Raw genomic sequence first — 18,317 nt, 5'->3', positions numbered from 1 at the left:
ACTTTCTTGGGATATGAGATTTAACATCCTGGCAAAAAGCCAGGCAAACTTGCTGCTAGGTTGGCCTTGGAAGCCTGGAGAAAGCCAAGGCCCAAGCCTAATTGCCTTGTCAGATAGTAGAGGACGAAATAAAAAGCCCAAGGGAAGTGGAAATGTTGGAATGAACTTATTATGTGAGACCAGAAGATCCACCAGGGGATATACCATTCACCAAGACTGTCAGGAATGTGCTGGTGAGAGGGGCACCAGCATCATTAAGAAGTTCTGTGGAGGCCTCCTCTGCAAGCCAAGGATGATGGTAGGCGATAAGGTCACAGAGCTGGGCTCGCCAACAACCATGACGGATCCATGAAGTAATATAGAGGCCAGAAGGCTGCATCTGACCACCAGAAACCAAGGGGCCACCCACCATCACCATGATGGTGGAGAAGCATTCAAAAAGGCTTGACCATAGAGAGTTGCGGAGATAGTCAATAAAGCATATTGTTCCCAAGGCAAAATTGATTGGCAGCCAGTGCTTAATATCTACAATCAGAAGAAGGTAAAAATGGTGGAGCAGAAGGCTGATGGTGGTCTAGCCAATCAAAATCATGATTCTTGTTCAGTTCCCAGATCTGAGTCAATTTTCAAATCTACAACCCAGTTACCGAAGAAGTAGCCAGATCCTAGGCAAAAGGACCCTGCAACATCATTGTGGGTAAATACTGTAATGATTCCTCCAGTCATTCCCCAAAGGGAACTAGGGTTATTTACTCCATTAACTGTACACTGGGGAAAGGGAAATTCCCAGACATTTCTTTTTGGCACAGGGTCTAAATTGATATTTTTATCCAGAAATGTGAAAAATCATCGTAACCACCACCTGTTAGAGTGGGGTTTATAGGGCCAGGTATTATATGGCTAAAGTTGAGCCTACAACGTATCCACTGAGTCCATCGTCCAGTGGTCATTTTCCCACTTTCCAAATGTGTAATTGGGATTGACATACATGGTAATTGGACTAACCCCCTCACTGGTTTGTGGGGTAAAAGATATCACAGTGTGGAAGGCTAAGTGGAAACTTTGGAAACTCCCACCCTTCCCCTTCCTCATCTAAGATAGTAAATCAAAAATAATATTGCACCCCGGGGGAATGGCAGAGATTAATGCCACCATTAATGATGTAACAGATTTCTATCATATCTCCATTTAATTCCCCAGTCTGGCCCCTGTAGAAACTGGATGGATCCTGGAGAATGAACGATTGTAGAGTAGCATGAATTAAACCAAATACTAGCCCCAGTTGCAGTTGCTATGCCAGATGTAGTATCATTGCTAGAACAAATTAAGAAGGCCTCAAGTACATGGTATGTGTCTTGGCATCTGCTTCTCAGAGGATCCACACTGACCTATCACGCTACCGATGACTCAGTCTACTGAGAATTGATCCTCTGATTTATGGAGCTCACGGATGGCCTTCATAAGAGCTGTTTGAGTGAAGGGCAGAAACAGGGATGCTTAGAGTGGGTGCAAGAGAAAACTGAACAGTAAGTGTGGAGAGCAAGAAGACAATACATTTGAAGCATTCTGCTGTTTAAAGGTAATAGAAAAGTGAAGTAGGAATTAGAAGGCAATGGGGCCAAGGTAGAAATTTTTGTTTTTAAAAACAGGAAATATTACAACCTGTTTCATAGTGATGGAATGATCCTGCAGAAAAGGAAAAGTGCTGATACAGGAAGAAGAGAGGATAATTGCTGAAGTGATGTCCTTGAGCAGAAGACAGAGACTGAGATTTGGGACACAGTGAAAGAAAAGGATATTTTGCCTTAATTTGGCTTTTACTACAAGTGACAGAACTTCTCCCCCCACCTTTTAGTAGGAGGATTTTCTTTATTGAAGCTGGCTTCCAGGCTGTTTCTTTTTTTTTTTTTAATTTGTACTCCAAACCTCAGATCAACTTACATTTTTAAAATTTGTTTGCACAAAATAAAAATTTTAAATTCGATCATTTGTATTTTTCTCACAACAATTGATGGTGCCTGCTCAATACACCTAATATCTAATTAAAGGTCAAGAATACTGTAAGAGTGAATAGGATAATCTCTGGGGTTGCTGCAACCTCTTAAATCATGAACTTGTGTCACAAGGTGCTATGTAATGAGTGCCAAGTAAGTGGCATTGATGTTAGGTGCTAAGAGTTCTGATAAATGTGAGACCACTCACCGTGGTCTGAAGTGGAGAAAAGGCTTCATGGAAGAGGTGGAACTCAAGCTAGACTTTGAAGAATAAATAACATTTGGTTAAGAAAGCAGTGAGGGTGGAATTTGCAAAAAACCTGAGAGGAATATGAAAGAAAGCATTTCGGACTGCTCTAACCCAGGGGAACAGTGAACCAGAATTGTGTCTGAGTAGTCTGGCAATTTCTAGAGTTTGGATGAAATCTTGTCTGGTAGTGAGCTTGATGTCATCATAAGCATTGGATGTAGACATATAGGGCAGAGATGAAAATGAACTAGAGCAGGAAATTAAAAGACAACATGCGAAGTATTTTCTATAATACCACTTTACAACCTTTCTGTTTAACAGTAAGAAGCAGGAGAATAAAGGGTGTGCGATTAAAATTAAGATTAGGGATATCTCTGGTAAAGAAAGTAATAAAAATTAAATATGCACTCTGAAACAACAGTAAAAACACATATGCAGAAGCTTCTAGGATCTGAAAAAAAAATGTATATTGTTAAACTGTACACTTTCAACATTCAACGCCTTGCCCCTGTGGCTGCTCTTCTGTCACACAGGAAGATTCAATAGTATCTGTGCTTTTGTCCTCATTTTTTAAAGACCTAAAGCCTACCTTAACAGGCAGCATGGGTGCATTTTGTGGCTGTGGAGCATTGTTTTTCTTTTTTAATTTCAATAAATTTTATATCTCAAGCAAAATGGTGGGATGGCAGTATCCCATGGTGGGTGTTTTGAATTTTCTGTCCTATTTATAATGCACGATTCCTTAAATATCAAATACCAAACATTGCAAGTTTCAATGAGCCATGAGGGTGCCTGGTGTTATCAAAATTATTTACTAATTAAATAGTTGGGAACTGTTAAGTTTAAAATTGTGAATAATTTTCCTTTTCAGCATTTCCCACTGGATACAACTTCATAGTTCCCCCTCCACCCATGGGTCTGACGTTTCTCTAGATCCTTTTCTTACTCCTTTAAAAAAGCATGAGTGAAGAATGTGTTTTTAAAAGGAGCCTTTGAACAAGGAGGGACAAATATCATAAGCTCTGTTCTCTGCTTCTTACCAAAATCTGTCAATGGCCTTCTGTCAGTTTCTGAGTGTGTGAAACTGCCTGAGGCAAAAACAAGACTTCACACCTCCACAAAACAAAGTGGGATAATTCTAAAACTACAGAACCTTCAAGCAGTGCTTCCACAGTTATCAGGAAATGCCATAAGAAACGCAGGTACAACGAAAAAGGAAGCCACATGATACAAAAGGAAAAGAAATGTCTAATTGCTTTCTAGGATGGACTTCACATTGGGTAAAATGCACTAGAAGAAAAAAAGAAATGGGATTGTACCTAGTAAAAATAAACGACAGCAACAACAACAAAAATACATTTTGTTCTGTTTTCATTCCATTTCCTCATAATACCATTATTGGCACAGGTCTGAACAATGCAGTTGCAGAAAATAAGGGTAAGGCTGTAGTAATAGAATTAGCAGCAAAAATAAACAAGCTGACACTCCCATCAATTATACTTGTTTCTAGCAACTGTTTGCTTAGAATTTTAAGATCCTTGACTTGTTTTTCCTAATGAGAGCAAAAGATTTTTTTATTTCAAGTATTCTTTAAAAAGCTTCCAAAGAAGCTGGCAAAATTGTCATGAAAGGAGAGACTGAAAGGGTTGACTCATTAGGGGGAGAGCAAGTGGGAGTACGGAGTAAGGTGTATATAAACTTATATGTGACAGTCTGACTTGATTTGTAAACGTTCACTTGAAGCTCAATAAAAGTTAATTAAAAAAAAAAGCTTCCAAAGAATAAGGTAAGTAGAATATTTTCTTAGTTGCAAATATATGTAGAGACTCACTCTATGCACTCCAAAAATAAATGCTGATAAGAAAAATTTCCAGTAGGACCTAGATCATTAGAGTTATGCAAACATTGATTAAAACCCAAAACCCGTTGCCATTGAGTTGATTCCAACTCATAGCAACCCTATAGGACAGAGTTGAACTATCCCATAGGGTTTCCAAGGAGTGGCTGGTAGATTCAAACTGCTGCCCATTCGGTTAGCAACAGACTCTTAACCACTGTGCCACCAGGGCTCCAGACAAATATTGATTAGGAACAAGAAATGTTGAATTCTTTAGTTCTGTTTTCCAAAGTGTAGTTTACTTTTAACCTAAACTTATATGTAATGATAATTACATATTTATCAATTTATGCATTTTTGATAGGAAATAGAAATAATGTCTACAAAAGAGGATAGTTGGAGCAAAATAGCTTTAGCCATTTTGAAAACTTGGGGAGATAAATAGAATGAGTTTACGAGGAGCCTCGAGAATAAAGGAGAAGAATTGGGACAATGCTGCTGCGATTATTCCGGGTAAAATAGATGAATTCCAATAAGGCGGAGGCGATTTGCACGTCTTCGTTTTTTAGAAGAGCTTAGTTACATAAAAGTAGATCAGAAAATTCCTAAGAATGACTGCAATTTGGAGTAGACGTGACACTGTATTGTGGAGAGCTTTAAGTTTTTCTTATTGGTTTAAAGTTGTTTTTTAAAGTGAAAAATTCCAATTATAAGGTCAGATGTTTTACCACAGAAATAATTATTCTAGGAAATTAAATATACCCAAAACCCAGTGCCGTCGTAGCCCTAAAAGTAAACATTCATTCTTCAGCAAAATATTTTACTTGTTTTCCCTAAAAGAATTTGTAGACCTTCTCTAAAGGAGCTTGAATGAGCAGACCCACCTCTGCCGACTGGCAGTGGCCACTTGCCGGGCCCCATTGTGTTTGCTGCAGTGGAGGTCAGGGCTCCAAACAACTGGGAGCTCTTCTTGGAGGCCGCCTTGCCTTTTTAGGTTATGAGGGTCTCTCTGTGTTTAGGAAAAGATGATTGACAGCTCCACTCCAGCTCCAATTAGCACCCTATAATTTATTAGCTTCTGCTTTCAGATTATGCGTTAACTTCACAAATATTTCAACCACGGAAACAGCAGCTATCAAGTGTCTCTTCCCTGATCCAGCCTTTTGGGGCTGGAGTTAAATACAAGGAAAGAGCAGTACAGTTGGTCTGTGAAGTGAGAATAATCATTTGTGTCTGTGCCTGTCTGAGGGCACACGGTGTCTCTGATTGCTCCTTAGGCCTGCATCAGTGTGTGTGTGCGCACGATACATTTGTGGATAAACAGATTCTTATTGTGTGAATACTGTATTGGTATAATTAGAGTTTATTTACGAAAGATGAGGGAGAGCTTGTGTTAAAGAAATGTGGAATGTACGTTAACCCTGTGACTTGTGTCAATTGCCAAAACTTATTATATACAAACACTAACCATAATAATGATCCTGTCTCTAGGATGTTTATTCACGTACTCCAGATCTGAGGAATTTATAATAAATCCTAAAAATACAGCAAGGAAGAATGGCAAACTCAAAGACCTTGAAAAGTACAGTTAAAATGTGAATAATCTATATGCAAATTGTCAACAAACTATTGAAGCAAATGTATAAAGGACTCTTATGTTCAGTTTCATTTATTTTTAAAGCTTTTCCAACTATCTTTCAATTATTCTTCTATGCTTTGATACCATCGCAATGAATTACATTAAAAAATGAAATTTATGGATATGGCATTTATATGGAAAACAGCTTTACTTTTTTATCTCCTCCACCTCCAAAGTAACCAATCACTAAGTGCCTAATAAAGAGCATCTTTGTTCGTTTTGATAAGAATATGTATGGGTGCACGCACATAAACAGAGTTTGTGAGTCTAAGCAAAATGGAGGTTAAAGTTACTCTAAGAGTTGTTTCCCCCAGATGCAAAAGGGCACAGAAAATACAGTACTTACCCAGAAAGAAGGGCAAGAGAAGTTTTCAGTCAGGGAGTCTGAGTCCCAGCACCCACGACCTCTCCCCTCCCTCCCCTCCAGGCCCAAATCAATCTTAAGTCATTGCTAGATTTTGCCACGCATTGAAATAGAACTTCAAAGGGAAAATGAGATGGGATGGCAACTCCTTTTAAACTAAAGGAGTAGAACAGATAGAGTTCCCTGTAGTTGGGTGACTGAGTTCTCAGCCAGAGGGCAATCGGCAAAAGGATTACTTGGTGGCGGAGAGCTGTCTCTCCTCTTTTCATCACCTCTCTTTCAGCTTAGGCCAAGTGCAAAAGGAAAGTTGTGGGTGAGGAGGAAACCAGTACCAAGGGGTATGATTAGAGGACAATCTAATCTTTCTCTCAAAGATCCCTAACCAGATAGAATGCATGTAAAAAAGTCATGCTTCCCTTTTCTCTGCCATCCCTCATTTCCTTTGTCATTTTTTTTCAACTATTGGAGCCCTGGTGGCACAGTGGTTAAGAGCTTGGGTGCTAACCAAAAGGTCAGCAGTTCTCCTTGGAAACTCTATGGGGCAGTTCTACTCTGTCCTATAGGGTCGCCATTTTTCAACTATAGGGACTTCTCCAATCTATATAGTAGATCCTGAGTGGCACTAATGGGTTACACGCTTGACTACTAGCTGAAAGGAGGTTGGTGATTCAAACCCACCCAGAGGGACCTCGGAAGACAGGCCTGGCGATCTGCTTCCAAAAGGTCACAGCCTTGAAAACACTCGCACACGGGTTGCCATGAGTTGAAATTGACTCCATGGCAACTAATAACCCATCACCAACCTACACGGTTTCACTGATACCAGCAAGGCAGGCACGCGAGTCCATATCTTTCATGATATGGTGGGCCTAAAGAATGCCAGTTAGGGGTATTGATCCACCAAAGTTCTCTTTGATACTCATTACACAAAACCGAATTACAGTTGTAGGTCAACTGGCAGTTCTACTTTAGGAAGGTATAAAACGGAGGGAAACGCTGTTTCACGTGTCCTACGTGCCAGGTCACTGCAGCCCTCTCATCAGTCTGCATGGTCTGTTCAGGACTGCTCCAAAGGCCAGTTCCAGTGAATGAGTCTCCTCACCAGCAACCTGATATTCGGGTCAGATGCAGCTCAGGGGAGAGGTTTCAGTAATCAGCACCTCGTGGCTGGGAAAACACTCTGTGTGGGTTCTGACCATGGAGCCTGTGAGCGCTAACGCAGCTGAGGCACAGGTAAAGACCTCTTCCGGGTGGGAATACTTAGAGGATGTCTAGCAGAGAAGATACTGATACGCTTTCCTCCACAACTGCACATTCAGTGGCAAATACTGGGCAGCTCACTGGGAACTTCATGAATTTTGTTTATGCTTGTATTCACCAGTGATTCATGCCAGTGGAACATGGATTAAAAAAATCCACAGAGAAGTCCAAAGTTAATTTTAGTTATTGCTTCAATGTCCAAACCTCAGGCTAACTCTTATACGACTTAGTTAAGTTTGGTGTGAAGAATTTGAGAGCAGGGAAGGCTGTTAAATATCAAAATTAATTAAGAATAGTAATTCTTTTCTGGAGAAGAGCATAAATATAAATATCAGGTTGAACAGTCTACCAAATCTGTTGCTGTCAAGTTGATTCCGACTCATAATGACCCTATAGGACAGAGCAGAACTGTCCCATAGGGTTTCCAAGGCTGTAATCTTTACAGAAGCAGACTGGCACATCTTTCTTCCATGGAGCAGCTGGTGGGTTCGAACTGCTAACCTTTTGGTTAGCAGCCGAGCACTTAACCACAGCTCCACCGGGGCTCCTTCTGAATAGTCTACAGGTAGTGCCATTTGATGAAGGAGTCTGGACAATGTCCTATGATAGTTCCTTTGAAACCTGGGATTCTATAAGCTCAGCAAAGCATCAGTCTTCTGCAGCCCTACCTATCTTCCCTTTCTTACTCATTTTTGTGGAGGAGCAAATAATCCCAAAGTTAACAGCACAAAGACAAACAGGGACCAGACATGCAGTTATCTCAGTGAACGAGTGCAGTCTCCACACCTGGGATGCCTGGGTTTGGATCCTGGCTCTGCCACTTACAAGCTACGTGACAGGGCAAATTATTTCCCCTCTGTGTGCCTTAATTTTCTTGTAGAAAGAACCAAAACCCCCAATGCCGTTGAGTCGACTCCAACAGTTTGTGTTACAAAACAAACTGCTCCATAAGGTTTCCTTGGCTATAATCTTTATGGAAGCAGACTGCCAGGCCTTTCTTCTGCAGCACTGCTGGGTGGGTTGGAATCACCAACTTTTAGGTTAGTGGTCAAGTGCAAACCAACTGCGTCTCCCAAGGCCCTTTTGTAAATAAGAAGGGGACCATAATAAATACTACATGAATTGTTGTGAGGCTTAAATGAGTTGACCTGTATGAAGCCCTGAGATCATGCCTTTTACCTATGACTCTTGTATGTCTTCAGATCCTAGAATTCAAGAAGTAACAATAATTACCTTTGGAGAATAATGTAATTCTACATCTGACTGAATGATCTACAGGTAGTGCTTTTTGCACCATCTCTGCTTCTAGCTCACCGAAAGCTAACAGGCAAGCCCTTGACTTCTCTGAGCCATGACTGTCTGATCTGTGAAACAGACGGGGGATGCTTAACCTCATCTCCAGGATTAACGTGAGGTGGAAAAGGGTTAACAGATTTCACAGCACAGCAAACATTTTGGAAAAACAAAAAAGCACTATATATATGAAAGGTAATATTACTACAAGAAGCCCTGGTGCTGCAGTGGTTAAGCACTCAACTGTTAACCAAAAGGTTGGCAGTTCAAACGCACCTAGCAGCTCCTGAGGGAAAAAGAGTTGGCTATTTTCTCCTGTAAAGATTACAGTCTAGAAAACTCTACAGGGCAACTCTACTCCGTCACATGGACTTGCTATGAGTTGAAATTGACTCGATGGCACCTTTCGACAATGACAATATTACTACTGACATCAGATCATACTACTATATTCTACCAGAGAAAAACTAAGATGTTTATTTTCTTTTCATGAAACAACACAGTGAGCTTGTAGTAAATAGACATCTTTAATGTTTGGTTCTTCTTCCTCATCACCTTCAGCTTTGCCCACGCATAGACCCTTCTCTGCTCCAATACTAAAATAACCAAATCATAACCATAGAGACAGAAAATTATTCGAGGTATTGGAGACTCATGGATATTTCTTTTCCTTGTGCCGACTTCTAGTTCTTCTCCACCGAGACATCTGGGGTCTCTCGCTGCTTTTTTTATCCAGAGGAGGATAGAGGGAGGGACAGAATTTGTGGCGCGAAGGCAGAGAATGGTTTCTTCTTTCATCATGAAATGTTCCTTGTAAAAAATATGATACATATACACACACACACATATAGAAAATATATCCAGTGCCACTGCAATTGTTGTGCCAAACACTGGGAAGTGTCACCTTGGTCGTCGTATTTCTGGAGTTTTAAACAGTTGTCCTACAACAGCTGCATTTCAGTAAGACTTGGGCAGGTGGCTCCAGATAAGCCACTTGCCACTCACATTCAGGCTGAGGCTTCCATGTTCACAGTCCAAAGGAAAAAGTGTGTCTTTGTGTCTGGAGTGTGTGTTGTGGGGAGGGGGTGGGCAGGAAGGGAGCTGGAGGCTACGCGGCGAGGAAGAAAGAATTGGCTTCTTTTTACTTCTCTACCACAGTCTTAGATGCAAATACAAATACATTTTAAATTCTGAGGATATTGACATCAGTAGTGCTATTACCACACTACGTAATGAAATAATTAACATCAGCATAAAAAATATTCACACCAGAAAGTCTTTTTTTCTTTCCCCTTTTCCAAGAAAGCTAATGGTATATCACCTGACTAAGCCATCCCATTACAGATATTTCCAGTGATTTGGCCAAAAGTTGTTAAACATCATTCAGAGTCTCTGGATCTGCTCCTGTGGCAGAAGGAACTGTTTTTAGATGAAATATCTGGAGATGTGTGCTTTGGTTTTCCCAAGGAGGTTTGAAGTCTTGCCCCATGTCCTCATCCATGAAGTGAGAGGCACAGATGCTGAGCCTCCATGGCTGGTCAGAAAGGAAAGGGGAAGGGAAACTCGGGGTCAGCACATCAGCTCAGGAGGGATGCACCACAGAGGGAATAACGACGAGCTGCAAACCAAGATCAGAAGCTGTTGTTACAAACCAACTCGATTTCAGCTGAGTGTCATCAATCGCACTACGCAGAGACCTACAGGGGAGAAGGTAGGCTGTCTAAAACCAGTACAGATCCTTGCTTTTGTCCTGAGGCTGCATACCTGAAAACAGAGAAAAAATAAAACGGAGAGAGAGAGGGAGAGACACAGAGGGGGAGAGGGACCGGGTCTGGGAGGGAAGGAACACATATTCAAGGAAAGAGAAATACAAACACCACTGTTTCACTGTGAAAGTCACAGAATTCATCTAAGGGGGGGGCGAATGAAAATAAAAGTAAACAAATGTTACCTGAGGGAAGGGGGGAGCAGGTAAGACTACAAGCCAATGTCTACATTTATTATAACTTTTTTTTTACTTGCCCTAAAATAGAGGGGGGATAAAAAGCAAAAAAGCAAACCCTTCTTGAATGTGCCTTTCAAATTCAACTCTTTAAGCCAGAGACCTAACATCATCCTTAAAATCACATTTCTGTGAGACTATTTAATTTGGCAATTAAACTGATACCAGGGTCACATATTTTTCTTTCTTTATAACTATCACTAGGTGATAAGACTCCCAAGCTGTAGAGGATTTTAAACTACTCTCTCAGCAGGCACTCTAGATCAGCGATGCCCAATAGAAATACAATGGGAGCCACATGTATAATTACTAAATTTCCTAGCAGCCAAGCTAAAAAATTTACATATTTAACCCAGATGTTCAATATGGAATAAAGCAAATATATTTCAGTATGCAATCCGTATAAAAATGTTAATGAAATACATCTTTCTTTTTTCTTTTTCTCTTTTTTGTACAAAGGTTTGAAATCCGGTGTGTGCATACTTAAAGCACATCTCAGTTCGGTCTCCCCATGTTTCAAGTGCTCAATAGTCACATGGTTGCAGTATCAACAGCGCGGTGCTAAAACCTTTCCACAAAATTCGATATTAGAAAACAAAACAAAACAAAAAATCCTCCGTTAATATTTACCAGCCAGGTTAGGCCGGGTCCTACTTTCTCACCCCGTTCACATCAATGGCATAGGGTTAACTACCTGCTGGAACACAACCCCGCCATGCAGACCCTCAAGCCCCAAGTGTCTCAAAGGAGGACTAAGGGGGTTCGGGGCCCAGCCCAGGTCGAGCACGGGCAGGAGGAGCGCAGAGGAGGCCCGCCTACCTTCTCCGCTTACCTGAGTCGACGGTGAGGCCCAGGCCCTGGGGCACGTCCCCCGCGGGGCTCGGGAAGGGCCCCCCGGGCGCGGCCCACGCGGCGCCGGCCGGCTCACCCTTGGCGGAAAGCTCACAGGGCGGGCTGCCGGGCGCAGGTGCCGGGCCCGGCGCGAGGCGGGCCGGGCGCCCCGAGGCGGCGGGCATCAGCAGCCCGTAGCGCGGGTCGAAGTGCGGCGCGTAGACCTCGTGCACGGCAGCAGGCCGCGGGTAGGCAGCGGCCTGGGCGCCCAGAGCGCCGCCAAGCGCGTAGGGATGGTGTGGGTGCGCATGGTGCGGGTGCGCGTGGTGCCAGGGCTCTGCCGCGCCCTGGTGCAGATGGCTGTGCAGAGCGGCTGGTGAGTAGGGGTCGGCGGTGGCGAAGGGCAACTCCGAGTGCGCGGCGGCCAGCGGGCTGCCCAGCGGCGCGGGCACCGGCGCCTGGTACGCGCTGTTCCAGAAGGAGGCGGGAAAGCTGCGCTGGCTCATTGGGAAGGAGCCGTCTGCAGGTCAGGGAGGCGGAGGGGAGGAAAAGAAGAGAGAGGAGCGCGTCATGGCCGGGAGACTCGAGAGCCGACTCCCCAAGGCTTGAGAGCTGAGCGTGCGAGGGCGGGAAGTGGCGGGAAAGCCGCGGCGGGTGGCAGGTAGGCAGCCTCCGCCTCTGGGGTGGCGCGTTTCCTAGGGGGCTGCAGCCTGAGAAAGCGAGGTCTGAGCCACACGCAGCGGGGGCTTCCGGGAACCCAGTAGAGGAGGCCTGCTTCCTCGGATTTCCCAGGCGCCCCCCCAGTGCGGAAGCCCTGGGAATGGGCGAGGGAGGAAGAGCAGAGAGACTCTGAGACCAAGATTTGGGACGTCGGGAGCTTCCCGGATTCCGGGTCTAGCTGCCTAGGCGGCCTCAAGGCGAAGACACGACCTCCCTTTCCCACCCGCAGCCTCTCCTCAAGCTAAAGATATCTCTTCTTACTCTAGTTCGGCCGCCTAGTGATCTCACTACCCCCTCTCTCGCCTTTCAGGTTCGCCAACAACAACGAAAACCTACCCCATAGTGACCCATAACCCCATAGGACAAAGCAGGACTGCTCCATAGGGTTTCCAAGGAGTGGCTGATGGATTCCAGCTGCCGACCTTTGGGTTAGCAGCTCTTAACCACTGGGCCACCAGGGCTCCTCAGGTTCAGATTTGGAAGATGTGTCCCTCCAGGGCCTCTGATAGACGGAAGTCCATCGACGTATTTTAAGATATTGCTATTATTAGCCTCCTTTCTAGAAACCTTTCAAATATTTTTTTTCCAAGAACTCAAGCAAGAGAGTAAACTAAGACATATTAAAAGGGCAGCCGTATTATTTTTACAGAGTGGCATGAGGTCTTTTATCTTTCAATTAACAAGCTTTGTGCATCAGATAAAGTGAGGACACCAGGAATTATTAGTATTGGGGTCGGTATCAGTGCTGACTTCCTAGAGCCTTGGTAGCATTTTCGGAGAGCAGCATTTAGACAGAATCCGTTGCCATTAGTGGTGAGGGAGGGAACGCCATTTAATCAGAGGAACTTTTATTGAGCACCTTCTATGGGGATGACTTCTGCACCACGTAGGTAAAAAAATGTTTAAAAAAAATGAACAGGCTTCCTGTTCAAAATATTTAGGCAACTGGAGAATTAAAAGAATGTTCTGTGATTAATACTAATATTTTTGGATCTTATCTATGCAAGGCTTATGCAAACTGCTAGAATTTCTTAAGAAAAAAAAAAGGTGTAGTGAGGATGATCACCCCTCCCAATATAATTTTCTTTTTTAAAGCAAAGTTCTTCATTTCTCAGTTTAGTACATACCAAAATCTCTGAGCTTGGTGAGAAAATTTATGAAAGACTTTCCACCAGTCTTGTCTTGTTGGTAATAAAGGGAGGATGAGTTGACTTCAGAATAGATGATTATTGACTTGCCCAAGACATCATTGGCCCAGGCTACTGTAAAGCAGTGCTTTGTGGGGAGGGGTAGAAAAATAAAGAGGGTGTACATATTTTTTTGGAAAAACCCTTAGAGATGGTTTGGCTTTGCCTAAGTTTTTGTGTCCTTGCTACTTCACTTCGTTTATTAAAAGACATCTTCCACTTCAAGTTTTGCCAAGTAACTGGAACCTGGCAAAAGTAGGTGCGTTTTAGGAGACATTCTCCAACAGGTTCTGTTCACAGTGGGGGGTCTAGGAGTTTTTCCTCTAGGCAAAATTTTAGAAACTAAGGAAGTGTCCCGTAAGTGGTTGGACAGTGAAGATTTTTTCCCCCCCCCAGTTTCAGCGGATATTGGAATACTGGCATTTCTACAGCACATTTACATATAATGGTATATTTGGATCCTACAGCAACCTCTGGGAGTAGTTAAGAGGTCAAGTATTATTATTCTAATTTTAGAGAACAGTAAATAGTGTAATGTCAAAGACTTTAATAGACTTGCCCAAGGTCAAGCTGTTAGGAAGTGGTGGAGTCAACAAGCAAACCCAGGCCTCCCAATGCCAAGGCTAGTGTCTTTTTCTAGGTCACTACTCTGCTTTGGTCTTCAAGGAGAGATCATATACCCATGCCCTTTCCTCCTTCCTTTTTCTTACCTTCCCCAAATGCCTCTCTCTACCCTTCTCTGACACCTAGTTTTCTTTCATTTGCACTCTTTGGGCCTTTGTGGGTGTACCGCACGCTGAGCGGACTCTCCATGTGACTTTGCCTTTGGGACCACATACTCACCCCGCCAAGGCCCGGAGCTCCTCGGTGCTTTGCTGCTAGTGCAGCTGGGGGAGTAGCTGCTAGGCTGGCTCAGGGCCCTGCTGAAGTGCTCATCCACTACTGAGCTGATGTCCCCCTGGAAATAGGTGAACAGGACACAGCGGGAGTTGATGTACTCTGCCTCTGGTGGGCGCTCTTTCTCTGGGCTGCCTTCCTCCTCTTTTATACTTGCTGGAGTTTGGCTGGAAAATGAGGAGCTGCCGCTGCCACTGCTGCTGGGGCTGGCGTTGCACTCCTGGGCTTCTTGCATTTTGGAGTAATAGGCTAGTTTCTGCTCAGAAAGACAAAGAATGGAGATGTCAGTTTCTAATAAGATGGCACATTAGGGTCAAACTGCAATCCCTCATCCCAATCCCCAAGGTACCCATTGTGGTCAAGCCGATTCTGACTCATAGCGACCCTATAGGACAGAGTAGAACTGCCCCCTAGGATTGCCACGGAGCGGCTGGTGGAATCGAACTGCCAACCTTTTTGGTTAGCAGACAGCGTTCCTGATTCCCAAGGTATCCATGGGAAATGCAAATCCATGTCTATGCTTAAACCTTGTGCTGTCAGCATAAACTAGCAATAGGCTGAACCACATAGCCAACAGTCCTTCCATCTGCAGCCAAGCAGGGAAGGGTGGGCTTCTTGAGAAGCAAATCATCTTCCTCGGTGCCGTTGTCTTCTTGGGACTTGTTGTCAGGCTGCAGGGAAAGGTCTCCAAAGATGTCAGGGTGATGGTCCCCAGAAGATACTTAAGTAGCCAGGTTATGAGCTCAGTTCGATGAAGGAGCCTGGCTCAGGGTAGATATATTTTTTTAATCAGGCAAAGTCCAGTTAGGGCCTGACTGTTTCCTACCTGAGAAAGCAGGATAGAAGCACAAGATGCAGGATTAAGCACTGCATGATGGAGCAGGAAAAAAAAAAAAAGAAAAACCCACTGGCCGCAACCAGGAATGTAAAGGAAGAACTGCCTCAGAAACTTTGAAATAGGTCCATTTAGGAACGAGTTGTGTGGGGTGAAAATGTGGGATTAATATCTGGGTTTTGGTTATTAATAAATGTGAGTTGTTATTTGTTTGGTCACCCATAAATTGCTCATTTAAAAGCCTGTCTCCGTTTTTAAAAAATATATCCTTCTAAGTAAGGAAAAAACAGAGGACTATGGACATTGCCACGCTCACCGCCTCCATGAACACTGAATGAACAACAAGTAAAAATGTGCAGAAGAGAGAATGGTAAGATCCTGGCTATGACGCTGGGTGAATGGACATATCTGATAATGATTTAAAACGAAGTGCAGCTCTGAGAACATTTTCTTAGAAAAGAGCAATGAACTGAATGCTGGTAGAGAGGGCCTGGAAGCATGTACCAAACAAACAAAAACCAAACCCGTTGCTGTCGAGTCGATTCCGACTCCTTGCAACCATATACGACAGAGCACAGCTGCCTCATAGGACTTCCAAGGAACGCCTGGTGGATTCGAACTGCCAAGCTTTTGGTTAGGAGCCGCGCTCTTAATTACTGCTGCCACCAGGGTTCCGAAACGTGACGAGCCATGCAAAAATGAATGAAGATCTTAACGCGATAGATGGGATCAGGTTAGGGGAGTAAAAAGACCAAACAGAAAACAAACCCATCTCTTTCCCCTTTGCCATAGTCCCAGTTGGGAAGGAGCTCATTTTAGAGGCTGGCGCCCGAACACTGAAGTTATTTATCAATATCCACTTCTTAAATGCCAAGTTCCCACCTGGCTTAACATTGAGACTAAACAAACTCCAGATTGGAAAGTTAAAAAGGGGGAACCGGAATGAAAAAACAAATATCAAAACTCAACCATTTCATCATTAATTCATCAGGAATGGGCTGAATAGGCGTTCTGAATTTGCCAGCAAAATCGGCGAAAGCATCCCCTCGGCACTGAGGTGTATTTCAGTCTCCGCAAAGCAGGAGTCCAGGCCCTCACTTCCAAACCTGGCCCGGATTCCTACGCCCCGGTGCGCATATGATCTTGTTCTTTTCCAGGACTAATGTCATTAGTTTCTGCCATCTTGCTGGGGAATTGGAAATATAGTGTTCGACAGGATGCAGCCCGGAGAAAGGATAAATCGGCCCCATCAAACCAAAGTTGAAGAGTTTGCAGAAGGGGGGTGGCAAGTGGTCTTAAAAAGTGTGTTTTTGTTGGAGACAGGACTGCCCGATTCAACTAATGGTTCGAGAAAGGCGAAGAATTATCTATGAAGCTTGCCTCTGTCGGGCCAATCACACCCCAATATTAATCGCCAGAACTTTGTAAGGCAAAGGTGGCAAAACCAGCCCGCTCCCAGCGGTGCTCTTTGTAACGAATTCAATGGTTTTGGAATTAATCAGCCTGATCGCCCGAGAAATAAAACAGAAAATATTATTTCTTGGGTAACTTGCAAGGATGAGAACGAGTACGTGTGCATCTCAGACTGAAAGAAGGCGCAACTGGCCTTTGCTTTTGTTTTGTTGCTCTTTTACCGCTAGAACCAAAGTTTGCTTTATCCGCACCTCTCCACACCCACAGAGGGTTCGGAAGAATCTAGCGTCTAATCCCCCTCCGATTATTGCCAGGAAGACACGGACGCACATTAGCAGGGTTAGCTAGCTCCCCAAGAGAGCAAACCCGCGAGCTAACGGGTTAGTTAATTGCACAGCCAACTCCGTGGCAGCGCGGGCAACCCCGCATCCCAGCGACGCCCGCCGCAGATCAGACGCCCGAAACGCGCTCGGAGGCGCGGCGGACCTCGGGGTCTGGGAGGTGCTCTGGTCGCTGCGAACCGGCTAACCGTCCCCGAGCCCCAGGCCCAGAGGAGACACGTACCTGGTGGTAGGGAGTGTAGGCGGCTGCGAAGTAAGGCTGCGGAGGACCATAGACTTGGTACATAACATCCAGACAGCTCATGGCTCCCCGCAGCGGAGACAGTTAGATATTTTATCATCAACTCTTGTTCGGTGGAGCACTGGGATGCTGCATAGGCTGCGCTTGGGACCGAGCTCCCGACTCATCGGCGGCGGGGCAGCGCGCTCCGCGGCTCGGGATTCCGTTCGCTCACTCCTTCCCCTCCCACCTCTGCGATTCTAGCCTAGACAACGTTCGGGACAGTTGCGCCCGCGCTCCCGCTAGTGGGCATTTAAACCCCACGCCCAGCAGGCGTGCTGACGCCACTCAGAAGCCGCGGAGGGGGAGGAGCGGTGGGGAGCAGGGTCCTGGGGGCCAACGGGGAACTGGGGACTCAAGCCGCTGGGTCCGCCGGTGGGTTTTCCAGGTCTCCGCAGCGGTGCGCCTGTGGCCAAGGGTGCCGGGGACTGGTTGGCCCCCAGCGTGGGGTCTGAGGCTTCGCACTGCGAGGAGTAGAGATTTCCCAGGCTAAAATGGGAGGGGGAAAAAAGGTGTGTGGGGTTGGGGAGGACTGAGAAACGGGGGTCCTTACACCCGGAGAGAAAGAGAAATTTTGTGCGTGGGGGAAGGGCTTGTGGGCGAACCCCGGCCGCACACTGAAAAGTGTGTGTGCTCCCGGGTGGCGAGGCGGGTAGAGTCTCTGCTCTCTGCTCCCGGTGATGTGCGGGGAGGCACGCCGCTGTCCCCAGAAACTCCCTAGGGGATCCGAATGATCGCAGATAGAATGTTCAAGGAGTCCGGAAACTCCTCTCTGATGCAGAGGAGCTCCCTCTGCGGGAAATGGCAGTGGCTGAAGCCTGCCTCTGCTGCCCTGCTCCACCTCCTTTGCGTCTCCTCCGACCGGGTCCTCTCGCCACCTGCTTCACACACCTCAATTCCGCTCTCCAGGACTTTCCTTTCTGCCGCTGTAGAGTCGGATCCCGCGCTTTCCTCTTTGATTTTCTCCACCCGACTCCGCTCTGTCTGCGTTGCTTGCGTCCCGCCTGTGGCTCCTCCCAGTGCGAGCTGCTTTCAAGGAGTTCGGGAGGCCTTCCCCAGCCCCGGGCCACCAGGCTTTCCCGGCGGGGTCTTCTTGGCCGGCGTCCTTTAAAGATATGGTAACGTTTTGGGACAAGGACTCCTTGGTTCTAACAAGAAGAGTCCTAGGAACTGC

General features: G+C 45.2%; 1 protein-coding gene across 1 annotated transcript; it reads right to left on the bottom strand.

The window, feature by feature from the left end:
* Window positions 1–9,179: 9,179 nt before the first annotated feature.
* On the bottom strand, window positions 9,180–17,859 carry VGLL2 (vestigial like family member 2). Its single transcript, XM_049875563.1, has 4 exons — window positions 17,087–17,859; window positions 14,221–14,530; window positions 11,472–11,990; window positions 9,180–10,255 (listed from the first exon to the last, which is right to left on the bottom strand). Exons 1-4 carry the CDS (start codon window positions 17,165–17,167, stop codon window positions 10,215–10,217), a joined length of 951 nt encoding a protein of 316 aa, XP_049731520.1. The 5' UTR covers window positions 17,168–17,859; the 3' UTR covers window positions 9,180–10,214.
* Window positions 17,860–18,317: the final 458 nt, after the last annotated feature.

This window comes from Elephas maximus, chromosome 1 (genome assembly GCF_024166365.1).
Source record: "Elephas maximus indicus isolate mEleMax1 chromosome 1, mEleMax1 primary haplotype, whole genome shotgun sequence".
Classification (NCBI taxonomy): domain Eukaryota; kingdom Metazoa; phylum Chordata; class Mammalia; order Proboscidea; family Elephantidae; genus Elephas; species Elephas maximus.
This window is presented reverse-complemented; position numbering and strand designations above follow the sequence as displayed.